Genomic DNA, 12,798 nt, shown 5'->3' with positions numbered 1-12,798 from the left:
TAAAAAAATAACAAGGGCGAAAAATAAAAAAAATTATATTATAGTACAAAGGCTAGAGGAAAACAAAAGTAAAAGATCCAAAGTCATACTGGAAGATATTAAAAGATGAACAAGACAACAAGAAGAGCGAACTTACACTCGACGCATTTTAAGACAACTTCAGAGTGCTGTTAACTGATATGAATGACAGTATTAATTATGAAATTAACAGGGAGAGCAACCCGCCTACACTGAATAACCCTATTACTACTGATGAGGTAAAAACATGTATCATTAAGTTGAAAAATAACAAATCTTCAGCTTCTGACATCATTATTAATGAGTATATTATTAAATGTACCCAAGATTTACTATATCTCCTATATGTAAAACTATTTAACAAGCTTCTCGATGAATGTGTTTTCCAGTTAGAGTGGACGGTTGGTGTAATAGTGCCGTTGTATAAGAATAAGGGAGACGTCAAATATACGAACAACTACAGGATAATTACTTTGTTAAACTGTATGGGAAAGTTGTCTGTCTCCATTTTGAACGACCGACTGAAACAGCATTCTGAGGCTAACCACATAATAAATGAAACAGGAAGGATTTAGGCAGGAATATTCGACTCTGGAAAATATATTTTTGCTCAAATGTATTATCGACTTGTTTAAGTTGAGGAAGAGAGAGAGAGAGAGAGAGAGAGAGAGAGAGAGAGAGAGAGAGAGAGAGAGAGAGAGAGAGAGAGAGAGAGAGAGAGTTAATTTATTGCACACAAATGCGTCAAAGTAATACACTATATCAGAATCAAAATATGAAAATGCACAATTGGTTAAACTAAAGAGACAACTCATAATTGAAAGTAATAACCACCAAAGCGGGCAAGGACGACATCCAGATGGTCTTTTGATATGGTGTGGTATAAGGTGGTCAGGGATAATGTTAACGGTTAATTGTTAAATGTATCTACAATAATACCAAGTCTTGTGTAATGGTGAATCAACAAGTGTCGGACACGGTTTGCATGTAATATGGGGAGTGAGACGGAGAAAACTTGTCACCATTACTTTTTGCTTTCTATGTTAATAATTTACAGGAAAACTTATTAATTTTAACTGTAATTATCTAGATTTTGATAACAATTTTCTTAGTGTTTACTTGTTACTATGTGATAGCGAGACAAACATGAACCAGACACTAACAGGGCTTCATACTTATTGTTCCGAGTGGAAATTAGAGGTTAACAGTGACAAGAATGAAACTGTAGTATTCAGCAGAGAACAAGTGCAAACAAGCTGTTCTAGTTTTCAACTGTGTGGTGAGAATATTGAGGTGGTCAGCCAGTATAAATATTTGGGAGGTTCATGAATGGGGGGGGTGTTGGCACTTAAGGAACAAGCAACCAGTATTCCCTAATAAGTACCTCACGTAAATATGACTCGCCAGTTAATATTCAAATAGAATTGTTTAACATGATGGTTCTCTCTCTCTCTCTCTCTCTCTCTCTCTCTCTCTCTCTCTCTCTCTCAATAAATACACGAAAACAAACATTTCTTTCTCAAGCATTCACCAGACATTCCAGCAAGTAATAAATAATTCTTATGACTTTAGAGTTAAAACACACATTCATGTCTACACTAACCCGTAGTGTACACTTTATCTTATACAGTATCCCTGTCATCCAACATGAGCCTTGTGACAAAATTCTTGCCCTCCCCACTTTCCTTAAACACAACGACGCATCCGGCAGTTCTCGTTCTTCTCAGTGTCCATTTGAGGTTTAGCATAAGGTTTTGATCCCAAGGGTTTTGTTCCTGTGCTCGTATCGCTTACCCTGACATAGCAACCAGCGCGGCCTCCTCTACCCGCCGCCACCTTCTGCCGTCTGCACCATCCATCTAATCGCCGCCACGCCTCGCCTAGCAGCAGCCGCAGACACAATAAAGACAACCAAGCTGACACACCGCCGCATCTGACATCACACCTGTCAGCCTACATCACATTTACCTGGCCGTGGGCGAGAAGAAAGTAACCGCCGCTCGCCACCTTTTTTTCTGCTCCTGGAGATAATTGGCAATTACACACTACTCTCATTTGTTATCGCGCAGCCGAGCCTCAGTACCCGTGTGTGTGTGTATGTGTGTGTGTGTGTGTAAGGTATGGAGGCTCGTTCCCCGCGAGTTATGAGGAGAGATGCGTGTGATATACTACAGAGGTGTGACGGCGTGGAAATGCTAAACCTCGTCTGTCACCTGCAATAGACGGCGTGAGGCTTCTATCGCTGGTGTTATTGTCGAGCCGGAGTCATGGTACACGCGAGGGATGATTGCTGAGTAGTCCAGTGCACCTGTTCTTTTTATATTAATGAATGACTAAATCACCATTATTTGTCACATTAATTCATAGTTTACTTGCTGGCAATTCTAGTCAGGATTAAATTAATGTTATCTATGTACAGTGACAGTTTGCTGCGCTGCCAACTAATTATATTGAGGGAAAAATTTCATGTTACAAGACTGTTTCCCGACTAATAATGACCATCCAGTAGTGTTGTCTTCCTTTAATGGGTGAATGTACTCGGTGCAAATGTTAAATCTCGAACAGAACAAGTAGTCGAGGATGTGAAATTAGTTATGCCTCTGAACATTTATAGTAAAGCTAATTAGTAAATGTTTGAAGTATAGGTTAGTGTTTTATTTGACGAGTAATGGTAATGAATGTAGTTTAAAGCAGAACTATTGTCATTTATTTGTCTTGATATGTTGCATAAAGTAGCTGAATAAACGGTAAACGGATCTATCATTTATTACTCTCGGACTGAAACACTACCACATGTCTGGCCACTACCTGACTCAACCACTTGCTGACTCATCTCAAAACACCGTAATAACTGTTATCATGTACAATTAATTTCTTTATTTGATGGCTGTCTGACTCTAATCTTCTATCCAAGTCATCAGTGTCTCTCCTCCCTTTCTTCTTCCGATACTTCAAAGTACCTGAACACTGTAAAGCGTACCTGTTCACAGCTTCGGATTCGCAACTCAGACAGTATGAGCTTCACGAACAAGGGGACGCTATGGAACTTTTATGAAGCACTGAACTTTGTACTGAGTCTGCTGACTAGATGTGAAGGCGGAACAAGATTGAAAGGGGTAAGTAAAGAGATGATAAGGAAAAGAGAAAGGGTAGGAGATTTATAATGTTCATTGGCAGAGATAGAATCATGACAGTTGATAACAAAATATATAAATAAACGGGAAATGAAACCCAAACGGAGCGAATCTGCTTTTTCCTATCGGATCGGAACCAAAATGAGAGTTGAATCTTTTTCCAAAGCATTAGAAGCCTGGGAAATCACTTGCTGTCTACACGGACGCCGGCCAGTAGACGAATGCAAAGCTAAACACAGGGTGCGAGCAACGATGTCTCAGGAGGAATGTGTTTCTACAACTGTTGATAATCGACTAATGTGAGTAACGTTAATAATACCTTAAGTATACCAGCCGAGTTTAGGTGTTGGTGGTGCACTCATTAACAGTTTTGATTTGTTGTGATTTGCTACTGTATGGATGTCAGTTGTGTTGGAGATTTTTGATGACTTGATTATGTACTGATAAGTGTAATGGTTCCCTGTGCCACTCGTTGTTGCTATTGAGAAGGTACTGTTGTGATGTGCGGTACTGTTGAACCTGTTATGCCGTGCCCCCACTTGCGTACTAGTGAGTTAACGTGAATCATGTACACAAATCTTTGAGCCAAGCACACGCACTGTTCGGCAAGGTGCACAGTGAAAACCAAAAACTGAATGTAGTTCTTTAAAATTCTCAGGCCATCAAATCATTTCCACCAAAGGATTTGACGCTCGAGCACTAGTTTCGATGCATCACTTTCTTCCCTGCTTCAGACGCGAAAAGATTCCTAAAAAAAAATAAATAAATAGATAAAAATAAATAAAATAATAATAATTAATAACAATATAAGTAAATAAAAAAGAATGAAAAATAGAGGACGCTGCTGGCAAACATATGTTTCCGTGATGGTACAGAATGTTCCATGTATATCTTACATGGATCTTACATCCATGGATGTATATCTTACATATCTTTCATTTTTTTTTTTTTTTACATAATCGTTGGTTGCGTCTGAAGTAAAGAAAAGTGATGCTGCGTCTAAAGCAGAGAAACGTGATGCTTCGGAACTGTTCGAGCTTAAATAAAAAAATGGAGAGCATGTGAAAGATGAAGGATGAAAGGAAAACATCGACTCTGTGAAGTCCACACTTTGATATTTCAAACCAAGACTGTGATTAGGACACCGGAAACACTGAGTGAATGTAGTACTAACCTTGCGAGTGAATGTAGTACTAACAACGCTAATAATGAATATATTTTTAAAACGAATTATTTAGAGCGCATTATTATCACTGATGACTTAAATACTTCGCTGCAAGACAACGCCACTGACCTGTTGTTAGTGGTTAAGGTGATGGTATGTTGTGATGACGCGGGATCAGGAAAGTCAATCCAACTTACCTAGAAATGAAAGCAAAATGGAGATGTAAGTTGAATCAATAATCTTCTGAAAAAATAAACGACGTAATTACATTCACATACAAGATGGGCTAATTATTATTTTTTTTCTTTCAGGGCTGTGGATGCTGCAAAACCCAGTCAGATCTGCGAACCTAGTCGGACCTGCAACCGCCGCTACAGTGAGGTGAGTGTGAAGGATGAAATCAATCTATTCATGATCTTTGGTGCTGTAAACTAAAGTACGGTTCAGTGTTTCCCCATGAACTGACACGTGGACTGACAATTCTTCCTTGGCTCACTCTATACTGCCGTGTACTTGGTTAACAGGAAGGTATTAGTTGTGTACAATATAAGTTGATGGCAAGGCGTGAGTGTCGTGATGGAGATTGTCTGTGCGACAGGTGATGCGGGAGTATTTGAGGAGGAAGCGACAGAGGGACGGCAACATCGACGACACAAATATTAAACCGTCCGAGGTTCTGACTCGCCAGGCTGACCACACGGGACCAAGCGGGTGTTCCTACGTCAGGTGGGTGTGTGGTTTATTCTTTAAAGCTGGCAGCTGCAGTACTAATGAAAGCTAAACGTACATGTCTTTCCCTTGTATTTACTTGCAAATATGAGCTGATATTGGTGTAAAGTAAACAAAAGCCAAAGTCTTGGGAAACACTAGCACAGAGATTTAGTATTAAGTCGACTACGATTAAAAAAAGAACAGTAGCTTACGATGCAGTTTCTTAGACAAAAGCTTATAGCATAAGAGCTTTGGCCTTGTCTCGTGAATAGGCTTTTTTTCTTTTCCTGAGAAATTGATAAACCTTCTGAATTGGTAAACATTTTCCAGATGGGACAATCCCGACACCCCGGGGTTGCTGAGCGTAAACACACAAGTTCCAGTGGTGGAGGAGTCTTGTGAAGTCTGTGACGTCCAGGAGGAATACTGCTCGCCGCGCCTCTCTCCTTTCTCCCCTCTTACGCCAGAGTCTGGTGCAGACTCCTTTAGTACAGCTAAGAGTCACTTCTCCTCAAACCCCCCCACTTCACTCCTCCCAAGGACCAACGTTTCCCCAGACAGTTCATCTCCAGACCTCGCTGAGGGATACTTCTTGCCCCGTGACAATGTGGTGAGTGACGTTCTTGCCCCGTGACAATGTGGTGAGTGACGTTCTTGCCTACGTGAAAATTAAACGCTGACCTTCGTTTTGATTATTTAATAACTTGAAATATTTCCTTGTACTCGAGCGTTTTGATTATTTAACCATTTATTATTTCCTTACACTCGTGCATGACTTGCTCATAACATTGTTAATTCACGCAGACTTCGGTTGGCATTGATAGCTTCCGATCTAGGGACTCCCACACACCCGGAGGCTTAAAGGCTCCTGTCATTAATGTGTACTCAGCAGGTGGCTCTCCAAAAATGAGTGAGTTTTCCTCAATCACGATTATTAGTTTTCTAATAAAATAATACGACAACGGTGAGTATAAATAATAGACAAAGTCTGTAACAAATTGTTGCAGGACATAACGAGGATGAGTGCGGCCAGAGTGAGAGCAGGTGTTTGGCCGTGCAACCCTGCCAGTCTGCCTCAAGGACGTATGTGCTGAACACTTTCAAAGAAGAAAGACCCTTTGGAGAAGAAAGGCAAGTCCTATGTCAGAGCTCGAAATATTGTGTTGGGAAAGTAATCGAGTAATTGTATATACTTGCATATCTGAACCCCGGCAGTGTGGAAAATGACGTCAGTTTGATGCGTGAGGCTGCCCAGGACTCCAACGAGAACCTGCTCAGCCCCGTGGCCCTGGACTTCGACCAGGAATCCTTCTTTGAGTTGTGGTGAGACAGAAAATCGAGGCACTCATTCAATCCACTCCATTTTGATTCGTTCGTTCTGTACGGAGATAAATTCATATGCATGAAAATGGGCTTCAGTAAACGGGGGTTATGTTTTAGCCAGACGAAACGGAACACTTCAGTGGGAATATATTTCAATAATTTTCTTGTTTCTCCTCTCCGCAGCCAGTGCTACCCTCCCGAGGAGAAAGAAAGCTCCTCCTACAGTTTGAGGCACACATCGCTGCAGCCCTGGGGTATAATATTTTCAAGACTCTTAATAGTTCGGATAAAAGAGATCCTACATGCACATGGATATTTTGTTGTAATGCCTAAACGGCTCTCAATAAGTAATCCTCGGTGCACACGTTAGCACAACGTTATTGGGAGTCCTCTGGAAGAAGCCAGTACTAAACCCTTTTGCACCAAGTCACTTTTTAGTTTAGTGGAACGAATGAGAGCTTGATCCTATTGCATCTTTTTGACAGGGAATGAAGGGAGCCCAACATTCACATGGCCGCCTTCAGAGCAACAAGGAAGCGGTCGGCCGGTATCCCAAGCCTCTGTCACTGCCAGGCTCCAGAAACTGAAGCGACTGCACCGGCTTGGGTGGAGTTTGATTGTTCTGGGAGTCATCATTATCTTCTTAGCTGTTTTGATCTACTTCATTTTGGGTAAGCATGAGTTGTGCTGACGACCTGGTGCAACATTACAGACTGTATAAACAGGAAACTTGGCTGATAGATATAGGAATTGAATTTCAGAAAACTTGGCTGATAGATATAGGAACTGAATTTAAGAAAACTTGGCTGGTAGATATAGGAACTGAGTTTAAGAAAACTTGGCTGGTAGATATAGGAACTGAATTTCAGAAAACTTGCCAGGTAGATATAGGAACTGAATTTATTTAAATCTTGTGCACTGCTTAAAAGTACCGTTTGAATTTCACATGAAAATTAAGTAAACAATATAATAATATCTAGTTTGCAAACCAAAAACTGAATGAATAATACACAGACTGAAGAGTGAGTGGTATTTGCACCAGTTTTCAGTAGTACTATGGCAATTTTGGCCCTTCGTGATCCACAATTTTGGCCCTTCGTGATCCACCGGCAATTCTTTATTAATTGCGTTATGTCCACTTTTCAGAGTAACCATATAAACAATGACTGACGCCTGCGAAAGTGACGGAGCCTGGGCAGCCCGCGGTAACATTAGAGAGATGATATAGTCAACAACTTGTATGGGCTATATATTGAATAATAAATACTATGAAAAAATACTATGAAAATGTGACGTATCTTTCCCTCCAATTACTAATGCGGAATTAACTAAGAAAAGAGTCCTTTTGTGGAGCTATTACCGGATTTCTCTCCGTAATTCTGACGGAGGCAGACCAAACTACCAAGCAAACTGCTTTATCTGATTTCGTTCCACCACGAACAAGGACAATGTTGGTTTGTCCGTCAATGATGCCTGAAGAACGGACAAAGTGCGTGCCTATAGGAAAGTGCCGTGTGGACGGAGCCTTCAAATAAAATAAAATAACAAAAACCTTTCGCAGCTTCGTGTTTCAGGCCATTAGGAAACGAGGCTCCAGTCAACGAGAGGCAATTAACCTTTGAGCTGCATATCCACACATAGCACTTCCTGCTTTATGAACAGGATGCATACGTACAGGTGGTAAATTACAACTGCAGTGTTTTCATGGAATATCAATAACTTAATGTTTATAAAACACGAAGAGCTTTCTACAACAGCTACATCACACGGCCATTGGCAAAATACAAACGGCGAAATTCAGAGCATACAAGTACGACGAGCAGTAGTGTCTGTGGTAGTATTGATAAACGTTTGAAAGCTGAGGAGTTTACTCTACAAGTATACTAATTGTATTAATGGTGCGATCGATTTCCTTCTGATGTGGAATAATTTTTAAAAAATCTATTCATTCCTTGCAATAAAAAGCTGCGGTACCGTTCATTCTCGCCAGATACAATGCTGTGATCAGAGAATTAAGTAGTAATACATAAAAAAATCCTATCATGCAGTCAGTAAACATGAAGTCGAGAAATGGTTGCATGTAGTCTCATTGAATAACAATAATGGAAAAGGAACTTCATTAACACAATACCACATACCCGCCTCGCCCCCCACACTCACACTTCCTTGAAATAAAGGGTACTTTCTTGACAGCATCAAACGATAAAGAAGTCCAGCGAAATAACTCCAAGGGAAAAGACACTTCCTTAACACAGTACCAGAGAAAAACGTGCGCACTATATTTTTGGTAATGAATCACCAACATCGAAGACGCAGCAGAGGTGAATGGTGCAACCCTTTGAGAACCCTCGCCTCCCCGCCACGCCACCCGCGGGAGCCAACAACTCGGCAACAAAATGAAACGTTTAGTGTTGGGCCGCGGCTCGCCGGGAGGCCGAGAGGCGGACGTCCAACAAGTTTTCCAATTACTCTGTACTGAATACATTAGCGTCGACCGCCGACAAATGGGACTCAGAAAATTCGTTTAGCGTTAATGAATGCTTCAAAAACTCCAGTACAGAACACTTTGGATATTTTTTTGTTCTCGTGGAATATGTTATACGCGTGCAGCACGGACACCTGGGAACCTGTCAGTCCATCATGGGGTGGTGGTGGTGGTGGTGGTGGTGGTAGTGGTGGTGGTAGTGATGACGATAACGACAATAAGACCAATAATAATAATAATAATAATAATAATAATAACTCCACCTTACACTTTCATCACTTTTCATGCTGTACAGACTATGATGAAAGAACAACTAAATATGAGATGTTCGTTTCTGGTTTGATCAAAATCTATTATGGATGAAGAACTGTAAGCCACTTCAGCAAAGTCAAATATATTAATTTTAGTGAAGCAAATATCAAATGAATTACTAACTTTTAAAAGGGGAAAAAAAAACAATAAATAGATAGTAACTTACGACAGAACGCTTCCCATGTCTTACCAGTCATTCATAAGTATGTAGCATAATCTGTCTATGGAAGTGGGTTGCTCCTCTATTCTCGAAGGTGCTGTGTATGTAGCGAAAAAAATAAAAAATAATATATATATATATATATATATATATATATATATATATATATATATATATATATATATATATATATATATATATATATATATATATATATATGAGTGAGTGAGTGTATGGACATAATAATGGTGGCCACTCGAAGAACAGCGGCGCTATTTGACCGCTGTTGTGATGCATGGAATCAATCAATCAATCAATCAATCAATCAATTAATCAATAACTCATTAATCAACTAATCAATCAATCAAGAAAATAATAATAATAACCCTAATAAAGCGATTTTCTCGCTTCACTCCTATTACAAAATCTCAAAACGAAAACAACAAAAACAACAACAACAACAACACTTATTTATTCATCCTGTATCCGGAACCACTCGCCCACTCACTCGGAGCAAGGGAACTTCAGGAGGAGGAACAAATTACTCCCTCGCTCACGGAGACTGAGGTAAATCAACATCTAAATATTACAGGAATTAATTGGTAGTGCAGGCAGGCTGGTGTTGGCGAGGGGCGGCGCTCTACCCTGATAACAAGCCCTGCGTGGGGAGACATCTCTCAGAGGGAAGAAATTAAACACAACAGCACTGCAATATTGACATGTGACGCTCGTCCTCTCCGATAGCATGCGTCTCATTATACCCAAATTACATCAACACATTTTCTAATAGATCTGTATCACATCTCTCTCTCTCTCTCTCTCTCTCTCTCTCTCTCTCTCTCTCTCTCTCTCTCTCTCTCTTAACGGAGGCGTGTAGCCAGACGTTCAAACCAACACATATGTTTGTAGAGGCTCAACTGACCTTTGTCCGCTCTAGTTCGATAAATATATGCCAGGATACATCGGAAGAGGAGGAGGAGGAGGAGGAGGAGGAATTACAAAGGTAGAAATCAGGGAAACAGACAAGGAGAGAACAAGAGGAGTGAGAAAGAAAGATACACACAAAAATGAGAGAAGGAAAGGGAGAGAAGAGGGTAGATAAGGGAGAGAAGAGGGGAGATAAGGGAGTGGCAAAATAAATTCAGAGGGGCGGAAAGAGGAAGGGAGGGGAAAGGAAAATGGGAGAGAGGGAAAGGGTAATTGTTTATGAGAGAGAGAGAGAGAGAGAGAGAGAGAGAGAGAGAGAGAGAGAGAGAGAGAGAGAGAGAGAGAGAGAGACTGTAGCCACATCCTAATTACTACGTACTTCAACAACATGTGTGTGTGTGTGTGTGTGTGTATGTGTGTGTGTAATTATTAAACTTTTCTTACTTGTATCGACTTTTAACATTTTCTCTCTCTCTCTCTCTCTCTCTCTCTCTCTCTCTCTCTCTCTCTCTCTCTCTCTCTCTCTCTCTCTGTCATTCACTGCATTCACGCGATAATTTGAGGGCTAAAGGCGACCTAGTTATGTCGTTAGGAAAAGACCCTTATTTCCGTCTGAGGTCAGGCGAGGTCAAGCCAGGGAGTGTTTACCTTCGGCTGACCCCAGTGCTCTTTCCGGGGGTCTCTTCATTTGCCTTTCACCTCTTTCCTTTTCTCCTTTCTCATCTCTTTCTTCTTGTCTTTCTCGTTATTGATACCAGTATTTTTATTTATTCATTTGTTTATCTATCTATCTATTTATCTATCTATGTTGTTATCATTATCATTATCACATTCTTTGTTTTCTTTCTCCTTTCTCTTCGTTGTTATTGTTGTTGGTGTTGGTGTTGTTGTTCTTGTTGTTGTTGTTGGTAGTGGTGGTGGTGGTGCTGCTGTTGTTTCTATTATCATTATCATCACTTCGTCATAAACAGATTAAAATAATACTAACCATAACCACTCGACGCCATGCACACCCTTCACCTTCCTGCTCCATGAAACACTCCCATAAATCAGCTTAAGTCCTGAGCTAAAACTTTTCCCTCACCGCCTGACCCTGACGCCTCCTCGCCTCATCGACCGGAAAGTGCCACGATGGAAACGCGCAATTTCCACACATTCTTATGACTGAGGACCTTAACGTATGATGTCCTCGCCTGCTTCATTGAACGTTACTTGATATCTCACTCGACACTTTTATGTGAGGAATCTTCTTCATTTCTTTTCTTAATTCATTTTTCTTTACTATGGTCGCGTTTCACTGAGCAGTATTCCACTTTATCTTGTCAAGGCTCTAGATTAACATTTTATATTCACTCTTTTCTTTTATTTACACACACACATGATGCAGGATAACATAACTAACATGAAAGAGTGATACTATTTAGGATACAGTGTTCAGTTTCAATGAGTAACTATTGTAAAGCATTTTTCGCTCTTACATAACACAAATACAATGAAAAGATATGCAAGAAACAATACGTAACACAATACAAACATATCTTTCACTTATTTCTGCCTTGTTAACCTGAGAAATGTACAAGTGGAGCGTTGCCTTGACCTGTCGTGTGGACGCCGACGCCATTACACTGATGCGGAGAGGCTGCGTGGGTAGGGTGGCCTCGTGACGGTGCAGGAACAGAAGGTCAAAAACACAGAGAGAGCAGCAAAAAGCACTAAGCCTACACGTGGCCAGTCCTTGTATAATGTTTGTATATCTTAGTGCATCTATCATTCCTATTCATAATTAATAAATAAGACAATTCCAATTATCTACCACATTATTTGAGAACTTATTTCTTCCCAGCTCCTTTTTTATCTATCATTATCTCTTTAATTTTTTTACCTTCTCTTCTTGGACTTCCTGTCAGACTGTCCTGCTCTTCTTGCGCTTAAAAGTCCGCTGGCAGTTGTTTTTCTCCCTGAGAGGTATAATTAGAAGTTTAGTCAAGCTGTGATATTTTAATGCCTTCAAGGCGTCCCTCGCGTCTGGGCTGAGTGATCTTTACGACACAATGTTTTAGTCTCAAGTCTCGCTGGTGCACTCTCTCAGTTAAACCGTGAAAGTATTTACAGTGCCACGCGGTGCAAGTCGCCCGCCGCAGTGTGCATGGCTGTCGGCGCCAACGTGTGTGAATCAAATAAACCACGCTAATTGCAGGCTGTGGTCGTGACGCATGGCGCAGCCGGACACACGTGTTTACGAAAACCGCACAAGGCAAGAGGACCCCGGGAGGTGCGTCGGGTAATGCGGGTTAATGGGTTAATGACTGTTTTTACTGCGTGACGTCGCCGCCCCGAGCACACTGGCGGCATAAAGTAAACACTCCAAGACAAAACACTCCGACCCGCTGACACTGCACATTGTTCTTACTTAATTGTTGGCCCTGGGAGTGTATCATATAGCGCGCGTGCACACACACACACACACACACACACACACACACACACACACACACACACACACACACACACGTAAAGAAAAAAATATGATCATTTGACGTTGGAAACAGGGGTATTACGAGGC

General features: G+C 40.9%; 1 protein-coding gene across 1 annotated transcript; it reads left to right on the top strand.

Annotated features, from left to right (window-relative positions):
- Nucleotides 1-3,309: 3,309 nt before the first annotated feature.
- Nucleotides 3,310-7,639, top strand: LOC135097486 (uncharacterized). The gene is made up of 10 exons (XM_063999434.1): nt 3,310-3,451; nt 4,629-4,698; nt 4,916-5,043; nt 5,359-5,638; nt 5,833-5,938; nt 6,036-6,159; nt 6,244-6,351; nt 6,535-6,605; nt 6,837-7,022; nt 7,498-7,639. Exons 1-10 carry the CDS (start codon nt 3,405-3,407, stop codon nt 7,500-7,502), a joined length of 1,125 nt encoding a protein of 374 aa, XP_063855504.1. The 5' UTR covers nt 3,310-3,404; the 3' UTR covers nt 7,503-7,639.
- Nucleotides 7,640-12,798: the final 5,159 nt, after the last annotated feature.

This window comes from Scylla paramamosain, chromosome 4 (genome assembly GCF_035594125.1).
Source record: "Scylla paramamosain isolate STU-SP2022 chromosome 4, ASM3559412v1, whole genome shotgun sequence".
NCBI lineage: Eukaryota > Metazoa > Arthropoda > Malacostraca > Decapoda > Portunidae > Scylla > Scylla paramamosain.
The sequence above is the reverse complement of the archived record's forward strand: the minus strand, read 5'-3'. Positions and strand labels throughout refer to the sequence as shown.